Genomic DNA, 16,837 nt, shown 5'->3' on the forward strand with positions numbered 1-16,837 from the left:
CTCTCCCCTCCCTGGTGTTCATCCTTCTCATGTCTTCCTCCACACACAATCTCCAGGACTTCTTCGGTCTTGCAGCTGTTGTCCTCCCTTCTACCTCTAGCCAGCTTATATTTTGGTTTTCAGAAAAAGTCATGTATAAAAATTCATATAGTACATGGAAGAATTATTCTGAAGGTGTTTTTGGTAAGGATGAATATTGGCTGTTTAAATACTGAATACAAAGCACACCATAGCTTTTGTTTCCAGAAGACAAGGGAAAAATAATATTACTAAGAACAGATCAAAGGAACAATAAAAGCAGTATATTAAACGTTGAAAATCGATTACAATTCATTCATAAAAGCTTGACATTTTAAAACATGCAGAATATATATTAAAAAAAGAGTCACATTAGATAAAGACTGGTCCAATAAGTGTTCTCGAAGCAGCAGGTAATGGTGAAGGAAAAAATGTGGATGTGCTGATGGGTGTTTGAAGGTGTTCATGTCGGGGCAGGATAGGATGGATATTTAGTGGTGAAGGAAAGTATGTGAATGTACTGAAGGGTATTTGGTGGTTTAGTGGGGGCAGGATAGGATAGGTAGTTAGTGGTGAAGGAAAGAATGTGGATGTGCTGAAGGATGATGGTTAGTGTTTTGTGAGGGCAGGATAGAATAGGTAGTTAGTGGTGAGGGAAAGAATGTGGGTGTACTGAAGGTGGTTGGTGTTTTGTAAGGGCAGGATAGGATGGATAGGTAGTGGTGAGGGTAGATATGTGAATGTACTGCAGAAGGGAAGGATGGAAGGATGAACTCAGGTATAAGGAGAGGAAACAAACACTGCTGCCCTGAACAAAGATTTATTTTGGTCCGCCACAGAGCAACTTGGGCACGTGGGAACAAGACGGTACACACGATGATAACGGGTCGAGTAGTCTTCTGTTGGTTAATTAATCAATATATAGCAATTATTATACAGTGAGTCATTCTTCGTAATGCTACAATAATAACAATAATAATAATAAGAGTAAAGAATCACTGAGTTATTATTACACTAAGCTAGCCAAGAGGCAGGACAAGTAGTAACAGTAGTAGCAGTAGTAGTAGTAGTAGTAGTAGTAGTAGTAGTAGTACATTTTATATACACACACTCCAGACATTTGAAAGTGTGTGTCTGGACGGGCCTCCTGGCAACACACATACACTCACTCACGCGCACACACACACACACACACACACTTTAATTATGTACGTCCTCAGCTTGGAAACACTGGCTTGCTTGCATGTGGTGGCGCTTGAGTAAAGGCAGTCATGGAACACTGATGCCAGAGAGAAAAGTGGTTTCAGGAAGGAGGAATTGATGAAGGGGAGAGGGGAGGAGGGAGGAGGGTGAAGATTTAGAAAAGGGAGTGCATGGACAGGGACAAATGGAGACCCCTACAATGGCCACCAATTAAGAGGAGCTTCCAGAGTTGACAGAGGGCATCGTAGTTATAGATATGGATATGTTCAAGGATTACCTGCTTGTGTTTTCTTATTTTTAACAAATACAAAAGACAAAGTAGAGTTCTTTTTCACTCTATGCCAGTTCTGTTTTTCAATGTATTCCCTTTATTTCTTTACATTTTGAGTAAAGAGGAAGAATATATTTATAAAATCTGTTGTGCCTTATGCCTTTTCATCCACACATTTAAGGCACACAGGAAAAGAGGAACCAAGAATCACTTGTATTTTAGCTGAGTAAAAGAATACCAAGGGAAGGAGAAGAGAGTACAGTCAAACCTCACCATCCACTGGGGTTAGGTAACAGACACGCCCACAGATGTTGAGGATCTGCTGATATCTGCTGATAGATACTTACACATTTACAGCAAGAACTACCATTCTTACTGCTAGTATGAAGGTGTGTGTGTGTGTGTGTGTGTGGGGGGGGGGGGGGATGTTCAAATCTGCAGATATTAAATATGCATATGTTGAGGTTTGACTGGAGAGACTCATAACCCGTCCATCCCCATACGGGAAAATAAGGACGTCAAATGAAAAGAAGAAACAAAAGAAAATCAAGAATTTCCTTTTCCATAACACTAACTCAGCCTTCACACCTCAAAGCGCCACACATCACTCCCAAGCTCCCACCAACACAGCGCAGCGCTGTGTGTCCTCATGAACCTTAAAGCACTAAATGGTTACGTCACCCGTGGGGCAGATACGTCATCAGGGGTCAGTGGGGCGGGGCAACACATAGGCACCCACCTCACTTGCGTCAAAAGCTTCACCTACACCACAACGAGGAAGAGGGGGAGGGGGAGTAAGGCGGGGTGGGATGAGGGGGGAGATACATATATACAGAGGCTGCAGGGTTGGACTGGGCAGGGCGAGGCAGGGCACGAGAGAGAGCAGAAAGGATGGTTGGTAGGAATCAGCTGACAACCCATCCCCTTGTCCTTCAGTAATATACAGTATCACTATAACAAAAAAATACTGAACATTGCGGCAGAAAGGCCCGACAAAGCCTCGTCTTTAGGAATTAACAAGTCATGGAGTAATTATCTTTCATTTTCATATTCATATTTTTCCATTTTGATATACAATGTAAAGCCTTACTGATTCTCTTATAGAAGATTGTTTTCTGCTATTCCTACCAGCCCACTCACTCACTCACTCCCTTCCCTCACTCTCCTGCCTGCCCTTGCCCTTGTCCCTCCACAGCCACAGCCACACCAAGAGATCGCAGCTGCACTTTGAAATAATTAGTAATACATTTTAAACAGTTTTCCGATCTTGCCACGAACCAAAACCTGCAGCAGAACACTTGCCCTCTGCAACACTCATCAGACAGTGTCAACGGGTCAAGTTTTCTTTTGCAGTTGTGTCTTCGGCAGCAGCAAAACGTCAACGCTCCATAACTATACATACAATCTGGTACATACACAAAAAACAAAATAAAAGCGTGCTGGGAGGAGGCATGAAGAGGGCAGAGCGCATCTGACTCTAGCTGATCATGAGTTTGGCGAAGTTCGGGGCGCCAGAGGAGTACGGGCCGAACATCCCATTGGAGGAGGTGCAGTTGAGGGAGGGCGGGATGGTGGAGGCAACAAGGCCGGGCGAGGTGGGCAAGGCGGTGAAGGACGAGTGGTTCTCCTGCTTGACCTTCACGCTGGGTTGACTGCTGGTGCTGGGGTGGGCAGTGGGTGTCACGGCTGCTGCTGCTGTGACCGCCTGGCTCTGCTGTGCCTGGGCCAGTGGGGGCTGTGGTGGGGGCTGCTGTTGCTGTGGCTGTGGCTGGGGCTGCTGGGGAGGTGGAGGCTTGGGCACAATGGGTGTGGCTGGGTCTGAGGGGCGTCGGTCTCCTTCCTTTGTGGGTTTGTCGTCTGTGGAAGGAAAGAGGCTTTGTAGTGTGTCTCCTTCAGTGTGACTTTGGCCCCATACTTTCCTCTCTCTATCCCTCTTTTCCCCTTTCTCTCGCCTCCTTCAATAGTTCCTTCCACATACTTTCCTCCCTCTATCCCTCTTTTCCCCTTTCTCTCACCTCCTTCAATAGTTCCTCTATCCCTCCATGCACCTCTCTCCCTCACACCCTAAAAACTATCATTAGATTTTCTTAAACGTGGTATTAGTATTTATTAACAGTTGATTATGTTGTGTTTGTCTTTTTAATTCCATTTTTGGGATGTATTTAGCTAGAAGTGTTGGATTTTCATAGTTAAGTCGACATATTGCAAATTCAGTTGTAAAAAGTGTCGGAAAAATCAGCAAAACCAACTAACCGCGCCTTGAAAAATGGATCAGAAAAGACAGATCAGCCACATTTTTGTTAATAAAGACTTAATTTGATGTTTAAAATTCAGGCAGCAGTATTATGGCTTCTATTTCCTGTTTCATATTTTCTTTAATGTAACTTTTTTTTTTATTCTGATGAAACATTTTCCTCCATGTCTCAATATTTTTCCTTACAGTCCTTATTTCCCTGCATGCCTTACCTGTCAAAATTTTCCTTACTTCTCAATAGTTTCCCTTCCCTGTTCAAATTTTCCTCCATAGCTAGCTTTTTTTCCCCTCCCTCACCAAATTTTCCTCCACACCTTAATTTTTATCCTCCCTCACCAAATTTTCCTCCATAGATAGCTTTTTCCCTTCCCTCACCAAATTTTCCTCCACACCTTAATTTTTATCCTCCCTCACCAAATTTTCCTCCAAAGATAGCTTTTTCCCTTCCCTCACCCAATTTTCCTCCACATCTTACTTTTTCCTTTCCGTCTCCAAATTTTCCTCCACAGCTAAAATTTTTCCCTTCTGTCCCCAAATTTTCGTTCTCAACTTAATTTTTCCTTCCGTCCCCAAATATTCCTCCATGTCTCAAAATCATCCCTTGTGGTTTAATCCCTTCCATGTCCGCCACCTTCTTCACTTCTTCCCCGCTCACACACTCACCCGCCACCTTCTTCACTCCTTCCCCTCTCACACACTCACCCGCCACCTTCTAAACTCCTTCCCCGCTCACACACTCACCCGCCACCTTCTTCACTCCTTCCCCTCTCACACACTCACCCGCCACCTTCTTCTCCTTGTCCTTGTCGTCGGCCACCTCCTCGGCCTTCTTGTTCTTGGGCTTCCTCTTGCGGCTCTGGATGGAGTCTTTGCGCATCTGCAGCGGCCTGTTGACGCCGTGCAGCTTGTAGTAGAGGCCGCACGCGTTGCACACCGGCTCACCTGCGACAAAGGGGCAAAGTTAGCTGACTGGTGTAGCTACAGAGCTTACCTAGTGACGGTCTTGGTGAACGGAAGAACAATATATGTCTTTTACATACGTGTTCATTCAATCATTCTCTCACTTCTATGATATAAAAAAATGCGGCAAGAACAAGAGAGAACAAGGTTGCAATTTCTTACAGTGACTTATTAATGGCCTCAAAAGAATAAAGAAAAAAAAAGACTTGATTAGTCCCGTACGTTAAAAAAAAAGGAAAAAAAAGGCGAAGATTAGGGAGTTAACATGGCGAGGCGGCCTTGTGTGTGTGTGTGTTTGTGTGTCCCAAAGCGGCTGACCAATAGCAACCCGGCACCCTGCTGAGTCTGGCTTGTCAGTGGTCGGCTGTGTCACCTCCCTTCCTCCCTCCCTATGGCATCCCTTTCCTGATAGCCTTCCCCTTTACGTCAATCCTCTATAGCCTTCCCATTGATTTTCTAACCCTTTTATCACTTCGGTTTCTCCGTTTGTGATTCATGGGAGGTTCGGGAAGGTGTGAATAACTGTTTATCTTGTTCCGAAACGCTTCAGTCGGTTTCGAAGCTTCAATTGAAACAAGTACTGCATCTTTTTCATTTTCTCTTTTTTTTTCCTTCTTTTTTTTTGTACATGAGGTTAGTTTCCCCTTCCGTGATTATGGGTGAGTCATGAATAAAAGAAAAAGATATACGTATGAGGTTAAAAAAAATGTTATAGGGAAACTAATGTATGTAAACTCTTTAAAAAAAAAACTTTCTTAGCATACTTGAGCTCATTATTTCAAACATATTATATTAGCTAGTTACTGAATTTTCAAGCTTTATATACAGGCACAATTTTACCATAGAAGGAATCCGTATATTCAAGTTAAAAGCAATAAGTTAAATTATTACGAATATAAGTGATTAATCCGAAGCGAATCAGTGAAGGAATAATCGCCGACTCCTTCCCGAGAGGCGAGTGTAGCGTTGACCAGTGACCGCATTTTGACCAGTGCTCGTATTTTTCATCGTTTACCGCCACATCTCACGGGTCTCCACCTTCTTCTCCGTGCCAGGTAAGTCATGAGTGCACCGTGTACCTGTGTGCGTGTAATTAGTGCACAGGTAAATGTGTGTGTGACGTAAATGAGGTTTGAAGCAGATGCTGAGTGACATCCTCCATCCCACTCCTCCACCTCCGACATCTTTACATTTTTTCTTCTCAATCTTTTCTTATTGGCCTTCTTGTAGTATTAAAGTGACTCATTATTTGCTGATGCTATTTTCATGTTTTGGTGTAGGTGTAGCAATTACTGGTTTGGTATTTGGGGTAGAAACGACTTCATTATTTGCGGTGGGCATTGGAAGGGTGGTTGCGGGGAAGCGTGTTGGGGGGAGCGGCTTCAAGTGGATGCTGGGTTAATATCCGTTTTAGTACCGTGCCAGTATTTCATTACCTACCTTATGAAACATCACTAGCTCTTCATATATCTTTTCTACAAACGTTCAACAATCATGGAAACGATTTCAAAATCCAATTCAAGGACTATTTATTGTTGAAAATTGGGGATAATTTTCACGAAAGCGTAGCCTCCTCTTACGACGGCCGCGGCGGCGTTGCAGCCAGTGTTGCGAGAAATACCTCCTCGCAGAAATAAGTCGCATATGCATGTGGGAGGGCGAAGCCACCCTGTTAGCAGGTCGTGAAGTTCGGTTGGAGTAGTTTAAATATGCTTCCCCACCCTAAACCCTCTGCGAGCTATTTTACGGCTGCGGCGGCGGCGGCACCGTTGCCGCGGTCGCCGCCAAAGGAGACTACGCTTTCGTGAAAATTATCCCCTATTTTCAACAATAAATAGTCCTTGAATTGGATTTTGAAAGCGTTTCCATGATTGTTGAATGTTTGTTGAAGATATATGAAGAGCTAGTGATGTTTCATAAGGTAGGTAATGAAATACTGGCACGGTACTAAAACGAATCTTTACCGGTGGCGGCGAGTGAGTGAAGCGATGCACTCCCTGCGTGTGCTCCCCGTCAGTTAGATTACAACCTCTGTGTTGCACCTTACCTTCCTCCTCCTCCCAAGCGTGAATTTTCTCATGTATTAAGAATTGAATTTACGGTAGCCATCTCGAGTGAGTGAAGTTAGGCTACATCCTCGGTATTTTTCTAGTGTTTGCCCATACTCACCCAAAACAGGCTAGGGGGTCTGTGGGAATGCGGAGAATGCAGTGGTGAACACGAATTGCGTCGCAATCACAGTTTTCGAGTTAGGGGGTGTTGAAAAAATACCCTAGCTGTAGGGAAAATCCTTACATATAGATTTTTTTTACCACGTATGGAATTTAACCCACAGAGGGTTAGGTTTACAGGAATTCTTTTATAGGCCTTCTGGCCTCTTGCATATTCATTGGCTTCTTGTGTTTTTATGTTCTTGCATTATACCCTACATCTTGTCATTCTGAATATTTTTAGCCCCTCTAAACCCATATAAACACACAGCAAATTGATAGTACCAAAGTTATGGATTTATTTCCGTTTATCACAATTTGGCAGCGGGGGAGCAGGTTAGGTTATGCTAAGTTAATTTAGATTTAGTGTGGTTAGGTCAGATTAAATTGGGTAAAAGTTTCGTCCTCAAAATTTTAGCAGCAGGGTGTATGTTAGGTCGGGTTAGTTTAGTTTGATTTAAGTCTAGGTTAGGTCAAGTAAGGTTTTGTTCTCAAAATACGCCAAAAAAAAAAAAAAAACACAAACCACGAGGAAGGCGGATCCGATAAGGGAATGAAAGGAAGAGTTGGCGTGAGCTATTTCTGTATCGTCTATGAGAGAGAGAGAGAGAGAGAGAGAGAGAGAGAGAGAGAGAGAGAGAGAGAGAGCAACCTAATGAAAATGAACGCAGGCGGAGAACACAGAGGAGAGTTTGTTGCTAAGTCTTATCTCGGTGCGAATGAAAACAAGAGCCAAGTACTAATAAAGAGAGAGAGAGAGAGAGAGAGAGAGAGAGAGAGAGAGAGAGATATTATTGGCTTCCATTATCAAGCCCGGGAGGGAACGAGCTTGTTATGAGCCGAGTGCTTCACTAAGAGATCCAACGAGCCGAATCGCGCACTAAGAGACTTACTTGATGGACAAATAAACGTAAGCAAGTCTGAGAGAAAACAGAAGCAGAGAGAGAGAGAGAGAGCATATGAAGATAAAAAAGAAAATTATAGTGAAGAAAGGAACGGAAGTAATGTAAGAAAGAACACGGAAAGAAAAAGAAAAGGGTGAATGAAATATTGAATGACTGAATAACGTAATGAATGAGTGAAGGAAGGGAGAGGAAGATCAGATAAAAAAACAGCATTCTTAAACATCTCGGCGCCTCAGTTCGCCTATTTGAAAAGCCTCTCGCATAGCCTGACATCCCATCCCTTCCTTTCCCCTCCCCTCCCGTCCCTTCCCACCCCATCCCTTTCCTTTCTGCTGGGTTTTCCATGAACTGTTTTGTGACCCTGAACAAGACACTGATGATAGTTTTACACGACCCGTGGCCTTACAAAATGGTCGTAATGGGAGCCCGGTAGGTTTGAGAATATGGATCAGAGAGAGTGGGGAGGGGAGAGCGGTACCTTCGTTGTTCCGCCGCCAGAGGGTGGTGGTGGTGGTGCCGCAGTTGGAGCACATGAGACCCATTCTCCGCGCCGAGGTTTGGAAGGAGAAGCCGTCCTGTAGAGGTTGTGAGAAGGGGGTAAAGAAAGGGTCACTCTGGGGCCGAGAGAGAGAGAGAGAGAGAGAGAGAGAGAGAGAGAGAGAGAGAGATCGTAATGAAAATCTAAGTTGAGATTCGGTGTATATGAATTATATTATTATGATATCTTAAAGTTTTAGACATATAATTATTTACTCATGACTGTCTTTAATGAATGACCAACAATATGATACAAGATAAGATAAAGCAAGACATAATAAATCAATTCTGAAGGCAGCAATCATAATTCTATTACTGCGTGTACACTTATATATACTTTATAACACAGTTTTAATACTAGAAAGCAAAAAAAAAAAAAAACTAACTTTGACCTTACAAATAGATAACGAAGTAGATAATTGATAAAAACAAAATGATAGACAAGAAAGCAAATAACTATGTAAACTCATAACCCAATACCCACCCAATAATGACATAATCCACAACCTTACGGAACAAACATAAGGAGATTTAGAATAACTCGCACAACCCTACATTATAAAGAAACCGAGCCTTAAGTAACCCACGTAACCCCACATGATAATTAATGAAAGCGGCCTTGCCTAGACAACAGATAAAACAAGGGCTGGGGCAGACCTCCACACTAACCAGCCTCCGGGAATGCTTGATGAGCGGCCTGTTGATCCCGTTCATCTTGGTGTAGAGGCCGCAGGCGTTGCAGAGGTAGTGGCCCGTCGCGTCCCGCCGCCACAGGGGGGTCTGCACGGCGCCGCAGTTCACACACTCGCGGCTCTCGGCACAAAACTCGCTGCCTGGGTAGTCTGTAGGGGAGGCAGGGCGGACATGAGTATTTTTTTTATGTGTATTGCAGCAGCGTCACCAGATTACCGTACCCAGAACATAAGTTATCGTTTTCACTCCCAAAGCTGTCGTACCCACACAAATAACGATATTCAGTTATTGTTAAAACCGTTATTATCTAGGTTTTAACGTAGGTGGTGTGTGCGTTCTAGAGACGTCGTCTGATTAATTAAACATCGCATTTGTATCTCTTTAGTTATGTGACTAGTTTGGCTTTTTACTTCCATTTTGGGGACGGATTTATTTAGAAGTGTTGGAGTTTCACAGAGTTGAGTCGACGTATTACAAACTCAACAAACCCAACTAACCACGCTTGAAAACGGGTCAAAAAAGATAAGTCAAGCACATTATTGTTGACGTTTAAGAAATCCGATGACTGTTTTTAGGGAATGAAGTGTGTGGAGGGAAGTATAGAGGATGGGAAATGAGGGATAATGAGAGGAAATATGGGCAAGAAACCATGGAGGAAGGGGTGAAGAAGGGACAAGGAGGAAATCGTGGGGAGGGCAATAGGAAAGGGCGGATGAAGGATGAAGGAGTCGGGGATTGTAAAAGGTAAATATGATAATAATAATAATAATAATAATAATAATGAGAAGAAGATTGTGATAAGATAGTATACTTCTTATTCAAGTTTTTAAGGATGCAAAAACGAAGATGAAAAAAGAAACATACATCCCCTTCCTGTTTTACTTCACATAGCAAAGCAGTCTCTCTCTCTCTCTCTCTCTCTCTCTCTCTGTTTTCACAACCTTTTCGAACCTTGATAAGCGATCTTGTGAGGAGCTTTGTAAGTTTACCGACGGTGATTCGCTCTTTTTACTCTCTCTCTCTCTCTCTCTCTCTCTCTCTCTCTCTCTCTCTCTCTCTCTCTCTCTCTCTCTCTCTCTCTCTCTAAGGGGTTGTTTTTGATCGGATGTGAAATTTTAGTAAGGGTGAAGATTTTCTTATAATGTGTGTGTGTGTGTGTGTGTGTGTGTGTGTGTGTGTGTGTGTGTGTGTGTTATCGTTTCTCCCGTGTATAATTTTCTTATTAATAACCGGAAGGAGGAACAAATACACATACAGTTTCGTTTGTTATTCTTTTATTTCCTCCCTTCCTTGGCCCTCTCTCCCTCTCCCTCCCTCCCTCTCCCTTTCCAAAGACCCACAGATACGCCATGTCTCACTAATTAATGGACGCACACGATTACTCTTCCTTCTCCCCCTCCTTCCCTCCCTCCCTTCCTTCTTTCCATTCATTCATTCATTGACCGCCACCATCACCACCGCCACCGCTACCACTACCCCCGCCGCCGCCGCCGCCATCACTACACATCTCAACAAACATTCAGACACGAGATGAAAGGAGAGATGAGGCAGAGGAGGATGAGAGAGAGGAGGAGGAGGAGGATAGAAGAAGGAAGTCACAGTGGTTGGTGGGTGGCATTGGAGCAGAATGAGGAGGAGTATGTACGACAGTGACGAAGAGGAAGAGGAAGAGGAGGAGGAGGAGGAGGAGGAGGAAGGATGGATTTGCAGTTTTTCGCCTCTTAACCTCCTTCCACTCTTCCTTCCCTTGCGCCTTCCTTTATTCTCTCTGTCCCTCCTACTTCCTCACCCTATTATAGCTCTCAAGTCTTTCCTCTCTCTCCCTCCTTGTATCCATTCACCCTTAAAAAAGTTCACCTTCCTATTTTGCCACCCTTCTAACATGCAACCTACCCTTTTTTTCCTTTTCCTTTTTTTTTTTTTTGGGGGGGGGGGGGCGGCCTGTAGTACCGGTAGTCTCTCTTGAGGGGTCTCTTAGACGGCTCCAGCCTGTTAATGGCGCAGGCGAATTTAATTTATAGTGGCTGCCGTGTTACATGACCCTTGCTTGGCCCATGCTGCCCCCCGGTGCTCCTCTTGAACGAAGTCACTGAAATTGGGGTTGACGGAAGATCTGGGCAGCATGTGGGTAATCTTCCACCACTCGGGGATGGTTCGGAAAATCAGCGTGTCTCGGTGGGGCTCGATCCTAGGTCCACGGGGTCACCACACCCGCACGCTTACCACACGGCCACCGCCTCCCATCTTCTCAAAACCATCCTATCTCCCCCATCTCATTCCCTCTTTCAGTCTCCCTTCTTCAACATTTCCGGCGGCGAGGGAGAAGATAACGAAAGGAGGGAGACAGCGGAGGGGAAGAGGGAGCATAGTAGGGTGTGGGTGGGTGGTGGGTGGTGGTGGGGGGGGAGGGGGCAGATGGTTTAAGTAACTAGAGATAATCGCAAAATCAGCCCGGCCCAGGCACACACACACTTCATCACGTTGATATCGCTTCGTCCGTCACCAGCTATCGAGGTTTGCATGTTGAGTGATAAGAGAAAGGAGGGGTTGAGGGAGGCGTAAGGGAGAGGGTTAGGGGGTAAGGTGGGTTAGGGGTGGGGTTGTGTGTGTGAAGGAGGCGGAAATAGGGGTAAGGGGGAGAGTGAGGGGGGGGGTGGTGATGGTGTTTTTGGTCGTTTTTTAAGGGGGGGGGTGGCCTGTTGGGGGTGATTTGGGTGTGGGGTGAATGGTTAAGGGGGATGTATTCCTTGTTTGTGTTTTATTGTTTGTTTTGGTTTGTTTTTGTTTGGTGCGTTTCTTTTTCTTTGTTTTATTAGGTCGTGTTCAATTTTTTTTTTCTCATGCATATTTTCTTTATTTTTTATTTATTTTGTGTTTCTTTCGGTCACTTTTTTTCTTGTTTTGTTCTCCCTTTCGCATTCCATTATCGATTTTCCTTTCTTTCTTTGGTTTCGTGCGTAATTTCCTTTCCTCTTCACTTTATCTTTCTTCCAACTTTCTTGTTTTCTATTACTCCAAGTTTCTCTCGCCTCTCGTTCTCTCTTCGTTCTCTCGTTTTCTTCCCCCCTCCCTCGCTTCTCTTTACGAGGGTCCGAGCGTGTGCTGAATTAGTAACTTCTCAGAAATTTTGCAAGCTCACCGCTGATTCACACTCATTCATTCATGTACTCTCTCTCTCTCTCTCTCTCTCTCTCAGTCCTTTATTTGTCTCCTACTCTATATGCAACCGAATCTTTTCCTCAATGCCCTTATCCACACAGAATAGAGTTGAATATAACAGGAACAAGAACATTATTGCCATGAAAATGTGAACAACCAGATGAAATAACGAGAAAACTAGATAAATATAACGGAGCACTTGTTATCTGGTCATGTTGTAGGGTGGGTTGGGAGTCGGGAGGCGCAGGATAGGTCGGGCGCAGGATGCGGGATGGGTCATAGCACATCTCCCTAGTGTTCCTGCTGCAACCTTCGTTAAAGAGTATTCTCGTTGACCTCATAACACTGAGGCTAGCAGCTAAGAAAGGTTGTGTGTGTGTGTGTGTGTGTGTGTGTGTGTGTGTGTGGCGCAGCATGAAGCGTGTGGACGCTGAGGCCTGGTCCATGCGCGGCTTGAAGCGAACATTGTCGCGGGTCTCCGTTGAGTCGGCTTCCACACAACAAGCCACACAAGCTCGGCATCAACATGGTCGCCCTGGCCGGGTGTGTGTGTGTGTGTGTGCAGGTTGCCAAAGGAAATGAACACCTGATCGAGGTGGAAACCCTGTGGCCTAAAACATCCGTATCGAGTGGGCGGCGCGCAACAGCCTGGCCGACCATGGCAGCTCCAGGCAAACGCGTATATTTTTTTGGCATCTTGAAGCAACATACATCGCGAACATGGCCGGGGATTCATTAAAACGTTTCTTCCTGAAAGATTGATCACGATCATCTTTATTACGTTGTTGTTCCTGTGTTGGCTTGAGGGAGCCGTAACACCATGGCGGCGCGTGTCGCCTGTTGCCACCTGGCGGAGCGTGGACACCCGCGTGCCGCCGCCCGCGTGCGTGGCGGCCGACCGCGCGTTACCTCCAGGAGCATATATCGCGGCCTTGGCGGCGGGCTGCCTGGCTGCCTCCGGGACGTTATTTTAGAGGAGGATGTGACGAGGCGTCCGACACTGTGGGCGTCGCGTGGTCCAACAGCGCCGCCGCGGTGCACATAGGCAAGGCCGCCGCGCCCTCCATGCTGACCCCCGGCACGAGGGGATGTGCCGCGGCCCTGCTGAGGCGACGCGGCGGCCTGGCCCGTCGGCAAGGGAGACGCACCGGCCGTCGCCGCCGCCGTCGCGTTGCCCTGCAGTGTCGCCGGGCACTGATCAATAGCCGCGTCCCCTTCAATTTTTGTTGGAGGGAGGTGCCCCCCCCCCGCGCCGCCGCAAAACACCCGCTTCAACGGCCTCACCTTTTATTTTATGTAGTTTTGTTTTTATACTTACACATACATTTCTCATCCACATATTTGGCCGCCGCTCCTTCCCGAAGGTGTTCGTCCACTATCGGCTCACTCCGTCATCGGCGGTGACGGGCGTCTTTAGTATTCGCGGGATGCTCCGCGTGTCATTTATGTTACTCTTTTTTATCAGTCCCTAAAGGAATGGCGTGTCAGTTTCCCGCGCTATCGACGTGTAATTACATCATTATGATAAGGGACTCGTGTGGACAGGAATTTCTAATCAGGGACTCGGGGACGGCGGACGATTCTCGCGTTTATATTATTTCCTTTTTTTTTTTTTTTTTTTTTCCACTATAATCTCTCTCGATTTTTTTTCCCCATGCTCAACTTTTTTCCTCCCCATTATACTTGTGGTTCTCCGAGGTAAGGCGTGCGTCTCTTGTTTCAACATGTATTTTTTCATCATTCTGTTGTTTTCCTATTTTCCTATTTTTTCTGTTCTTCAAATACTGTTCTTAATTTTCTACCTACATTACTGATTTTGGTTTTCTTGTTTTAGTCTTTTTTTATCTTTTTGTTCTGTTTTCCTATTTTCCTGTCCTGTCTCTTCAAGATATACAGATTTTTCTATTTTATTTTGGTTGTCTTGTTTTATATTTTCTTTATTTCGTTGTTTTCCAGCGTGCATATTTTTCTATCCTTCACTTATTACTATTTTTCTACGTACTTTTATTTTGGTTCTCGTTTTATTTTCCATTTTTCGCCTTTCTGTTCTGTTTTCCTTTTCTTCAATCTTTTTTTTTCTTTTCTCCATAACACTCTTACATACTCTTTACCGATTATCATTGTTTCCTGTTCATTGGTCTTAAGAAACTCCCAGCAGAAAGAAAGGAAGGAAGGAAGGACGAGAGAAAGGAAGGAAGAGAGAAAGAAAGAAAGGAAGGAAGGAAGGAAGGAAGGAAGGAAGGAAGGAAGGAAGGACGAGAGAAAGGAAGGAAGAGAGAAAGAAAGAAAGAAAGGAAGGAAGAAAGGAAGAAAGAAAAAGAAAAAGAAAGGAAGGAACTATGAAAGAAAGGAAGAAAGAAAAAGAAAAAGAAAGAAAGGAAGGATGAAAGAAAGGAAGAAATAGAGAAAGAAAGAAAGGAAGTAAGAAAGAAAAGTTAAGGTCTCCAGTTTTCTTGAGTGTTTGTATTTTCTTTTTTTTCGTTTGTTTTCCTTGTTTCTATTTATCTATAGTATGTATTTATTGGTTTATTTCTTGTATTATCCTCTTCATATTTTTTTATTTATTTATTCATGTTATTTTTTATTTTACTTTTCTTCTTTCTCTTTATACTTTTTACTTTCCATTTATACTTTCCTCATGTTTTTACTCTCGAGAACAGTTACTCTTTATACGACTTATCCCTACTTTCTCTCTCTCTCTCTCTCTCTCTCTCTCTCTCTCTCTCTCTCTCTCTCTCTCTCTCTCTCTCTCTCTCGTTGTGTTGCTGATCAAGACGTATGACTGACAAACGATGACTGATGACTCGTCTCTTACAAGGTGTTAATCATCCCTCCCTCCCTCCCTCACCTCCTCCTTCAGTCCTTCCCTCGCTCTCTCTTACTTATCCATGTCACATTCACCTCACTTTTTCTCTTTTTGTTTCTTTTCTTTCTTCGTTTCTTTTTTTCTTTTTCTTTCTGTCTCTTCCTTTTACTTATTCATGCCACATCCCTCACGTTTTTCTCTTTCTCTTTCTTTTGAGTTTTTTCTTTCTGTTTTCTTTCGTTCTTCCTTTCATCCTTTCCTTGTTTATATGTTTGTTTGTTTCTTTCTTTCATTTTGTTTTTCTTTCTTTCTTTCTTTTTTTTCTTTTTCTTACATTATCTGCTTTAATTTTTGCTTTTTTGTCTTACCCAAGAGAGAGAGAGAGAGAGAGAGAGAGAGGGGGGGTTAATGATTATAATTAACAAGAAGTAACGTCTATAGAGGAGGAGGACGTGATGAAAGGAGGAAAATTATGTTGAAAGAAACAAACATGCTACAGAAAATATTACTAGCAGGAGACCAAAGGGAAGGAAAGGGAGGAATAAGGAAGGAGAAGAGGAAAAGGAAAGGGAAGAAAAGGAGGGTAGAGAGAAGAGAGGGAGAAATAAGATGAAGACAATGGAAGGAGTAGAGAAAAGTATGAAGAAAGGGAAAGTGGAATAGGCAAAGAAAGGAAGGAGAAAGGAAAGAGGATAAGAAAGAGAGTGATAGTCGCATGAAGACCAAGAGGAATAAAGAAAAAAAGGAGATAGGGAACGGGGTAAAGGGAAGAGGAAGGGAAAAGTAAAGAAAGGGGAAAGGAGAGAAAAGATGGGGAAAGAGGAGGATAAGAAAGGGGGAATAAGAACATGAAGACGAAGGGAGGAATAAAGAAGGGGATGAAGAAAGGCAAAGGGATAGAGGAATAGAGAAAGGGAAGATGGAAAGGGGAACGAAGAGGAAAAAAAGGGATAGAAGCTTAAATGTAAAGGGAGGGATAGAGAAAAAGAGGATGAAGGGAGGCAAAAGGAAAAGGGAAGAAGGGAAAGGGGAAGGAAGGGGAGGAAGAGAAGAAAACAAATATGAGGAATGGAGAGGTAGAGAAGAAGGGGATGAAGGGAAGGGGGAAAGGGAAGAGGAAGGGAAAGATGAAGGAAGGGGAAGAAGAGGAGAAAAAAAAATGAGGAATGGAGAGGTAGAGAAGAAGGGGATGAAGGGAAGGGGGAAAGGGAAGAGGAAGGGAAAGATGAAGGAAGGGGAAGAAGAGGAGAAAAAAAATATGAGGAATGGAGAGGTAGAGAAGAAGGGGATGAAGGGAAGGAGGAAAGGGAAGAGGAAGGGAAAGATGAAGGAATTGGATGAAGGGTCACTGAAGGGATAAAGGGGGTGAGAAAGGGGGGCCAAGGGGAGGGGGGTCGAGGTGCTGACAGCTGTGTGTGTAGTCTAGGAGAGATACGTCGTCAGCCCTTCGTCAGGAGGTTCACGGATGCTGACGCGGCCGCAGGTGGTTACGAGGGGGGAGTCAGCACGCGCCGACCCCCCCTTACCCCCCACTCTTCCTCCTCCTCCTCCTCCTCCTCCTCCTACTTGTCCTCCTCCTCCTCCTCCTCCCCCTCTTTGTCCTCCTCCTCCTCCTCCTCCTCCTTCAATTTCTCCTACTCCTCCTTCAGTTTCTTTCCTTCAATTTCTCTTCTTCCCCTTTCTCTACCCCCTCCTCCTCCTCCTCCTCCTCCTCTTCATGTTTCTACTTGCTTTTTGGTCCTCTTCCTCCTTTCCCCTCCTTTTCGTGAAGAGAGAGAGAGAGAGAGAGAGAGAGAGAGAGAGAGAGAGAGAGAGAGAGAG

The 16,837-nt window shown here is 44.5% G+C and overlaps 1 protein-coding gene and 1 long non-coding RNA gene across 6 annotated transcripts in view; one reads left to right on the forward strand and one right to left on the reverse strand.

Moving 5' to 3' along the window:
* Positions 1-822: 822 nt before the first annotated feature.
* LOC126980485 (transcription factor GATA-4-like) overlaps positions 823-16,837 on the reverse strand; it is a 210,664-nt gene continuing 194,649 nt past the window's right edge. For 2 of the 5 annotated variants that reach the window (XM_050830444.1, XM_050830442.1), the window contains 4 exons: positions 9,016-9,200; positions 8,300-8,435; positions 4,527-4,688; positions 823-3,349 (listed from right to left, as the gene is read on the reverse strand). In XM_050830444.1, the coding sequence (XP_050686401.1) occupies positions 2,970-3,349; positions 4,527-4,688; positions 8,300-8,435; positions 9,016-9,200 (863 nt within the window). In that variant the 3' untranslated portion in view covers positions 823-2,969. The remainder of the gene's footprint in view (positions 3,350-4,526; positions 4,689-8,299; positions 8,436-9,015; positions 9,201-16,837) is intronic. The other 3 variants (XM_050830445.1, XM_050830446.1, XM_050830447.1) reach the window with 3 other exon arrangements.
* LOC126980489 (uncharacterized) overlaps positions 5,036-16,837 on the forward strand; it is a 122,784-nt gene continuing 110,982 nt past the window's right edge. Inside the window, exon 1 of the long non-coding RNA XR_007733265.1 lies at positions 5,036-5,761. This is a non-coding gene — a long non-coding RNA (uncharacterized LOC126980489). The remainder of the gene's footprint in view (positions 5,762-16,837) is intronic.

The sequence above is a fragment of the Eriocheir sinensis genome, chromosome 44 (genome assembly GCF_024679095.1).
Source record: "Eriocheir sinensis breed Jianghai 21 chromosome 44, ASM2467909v1, whole genome shotgun sequence".
In the NCBI taxonomy this organism is placed as follows: domain Eukaryota; kingdom Metazoa; phylum Arthropoda; class Malacostraca; order Decapoda; family Varunidae; genus Eriocheir; species Eriocheir sinensis.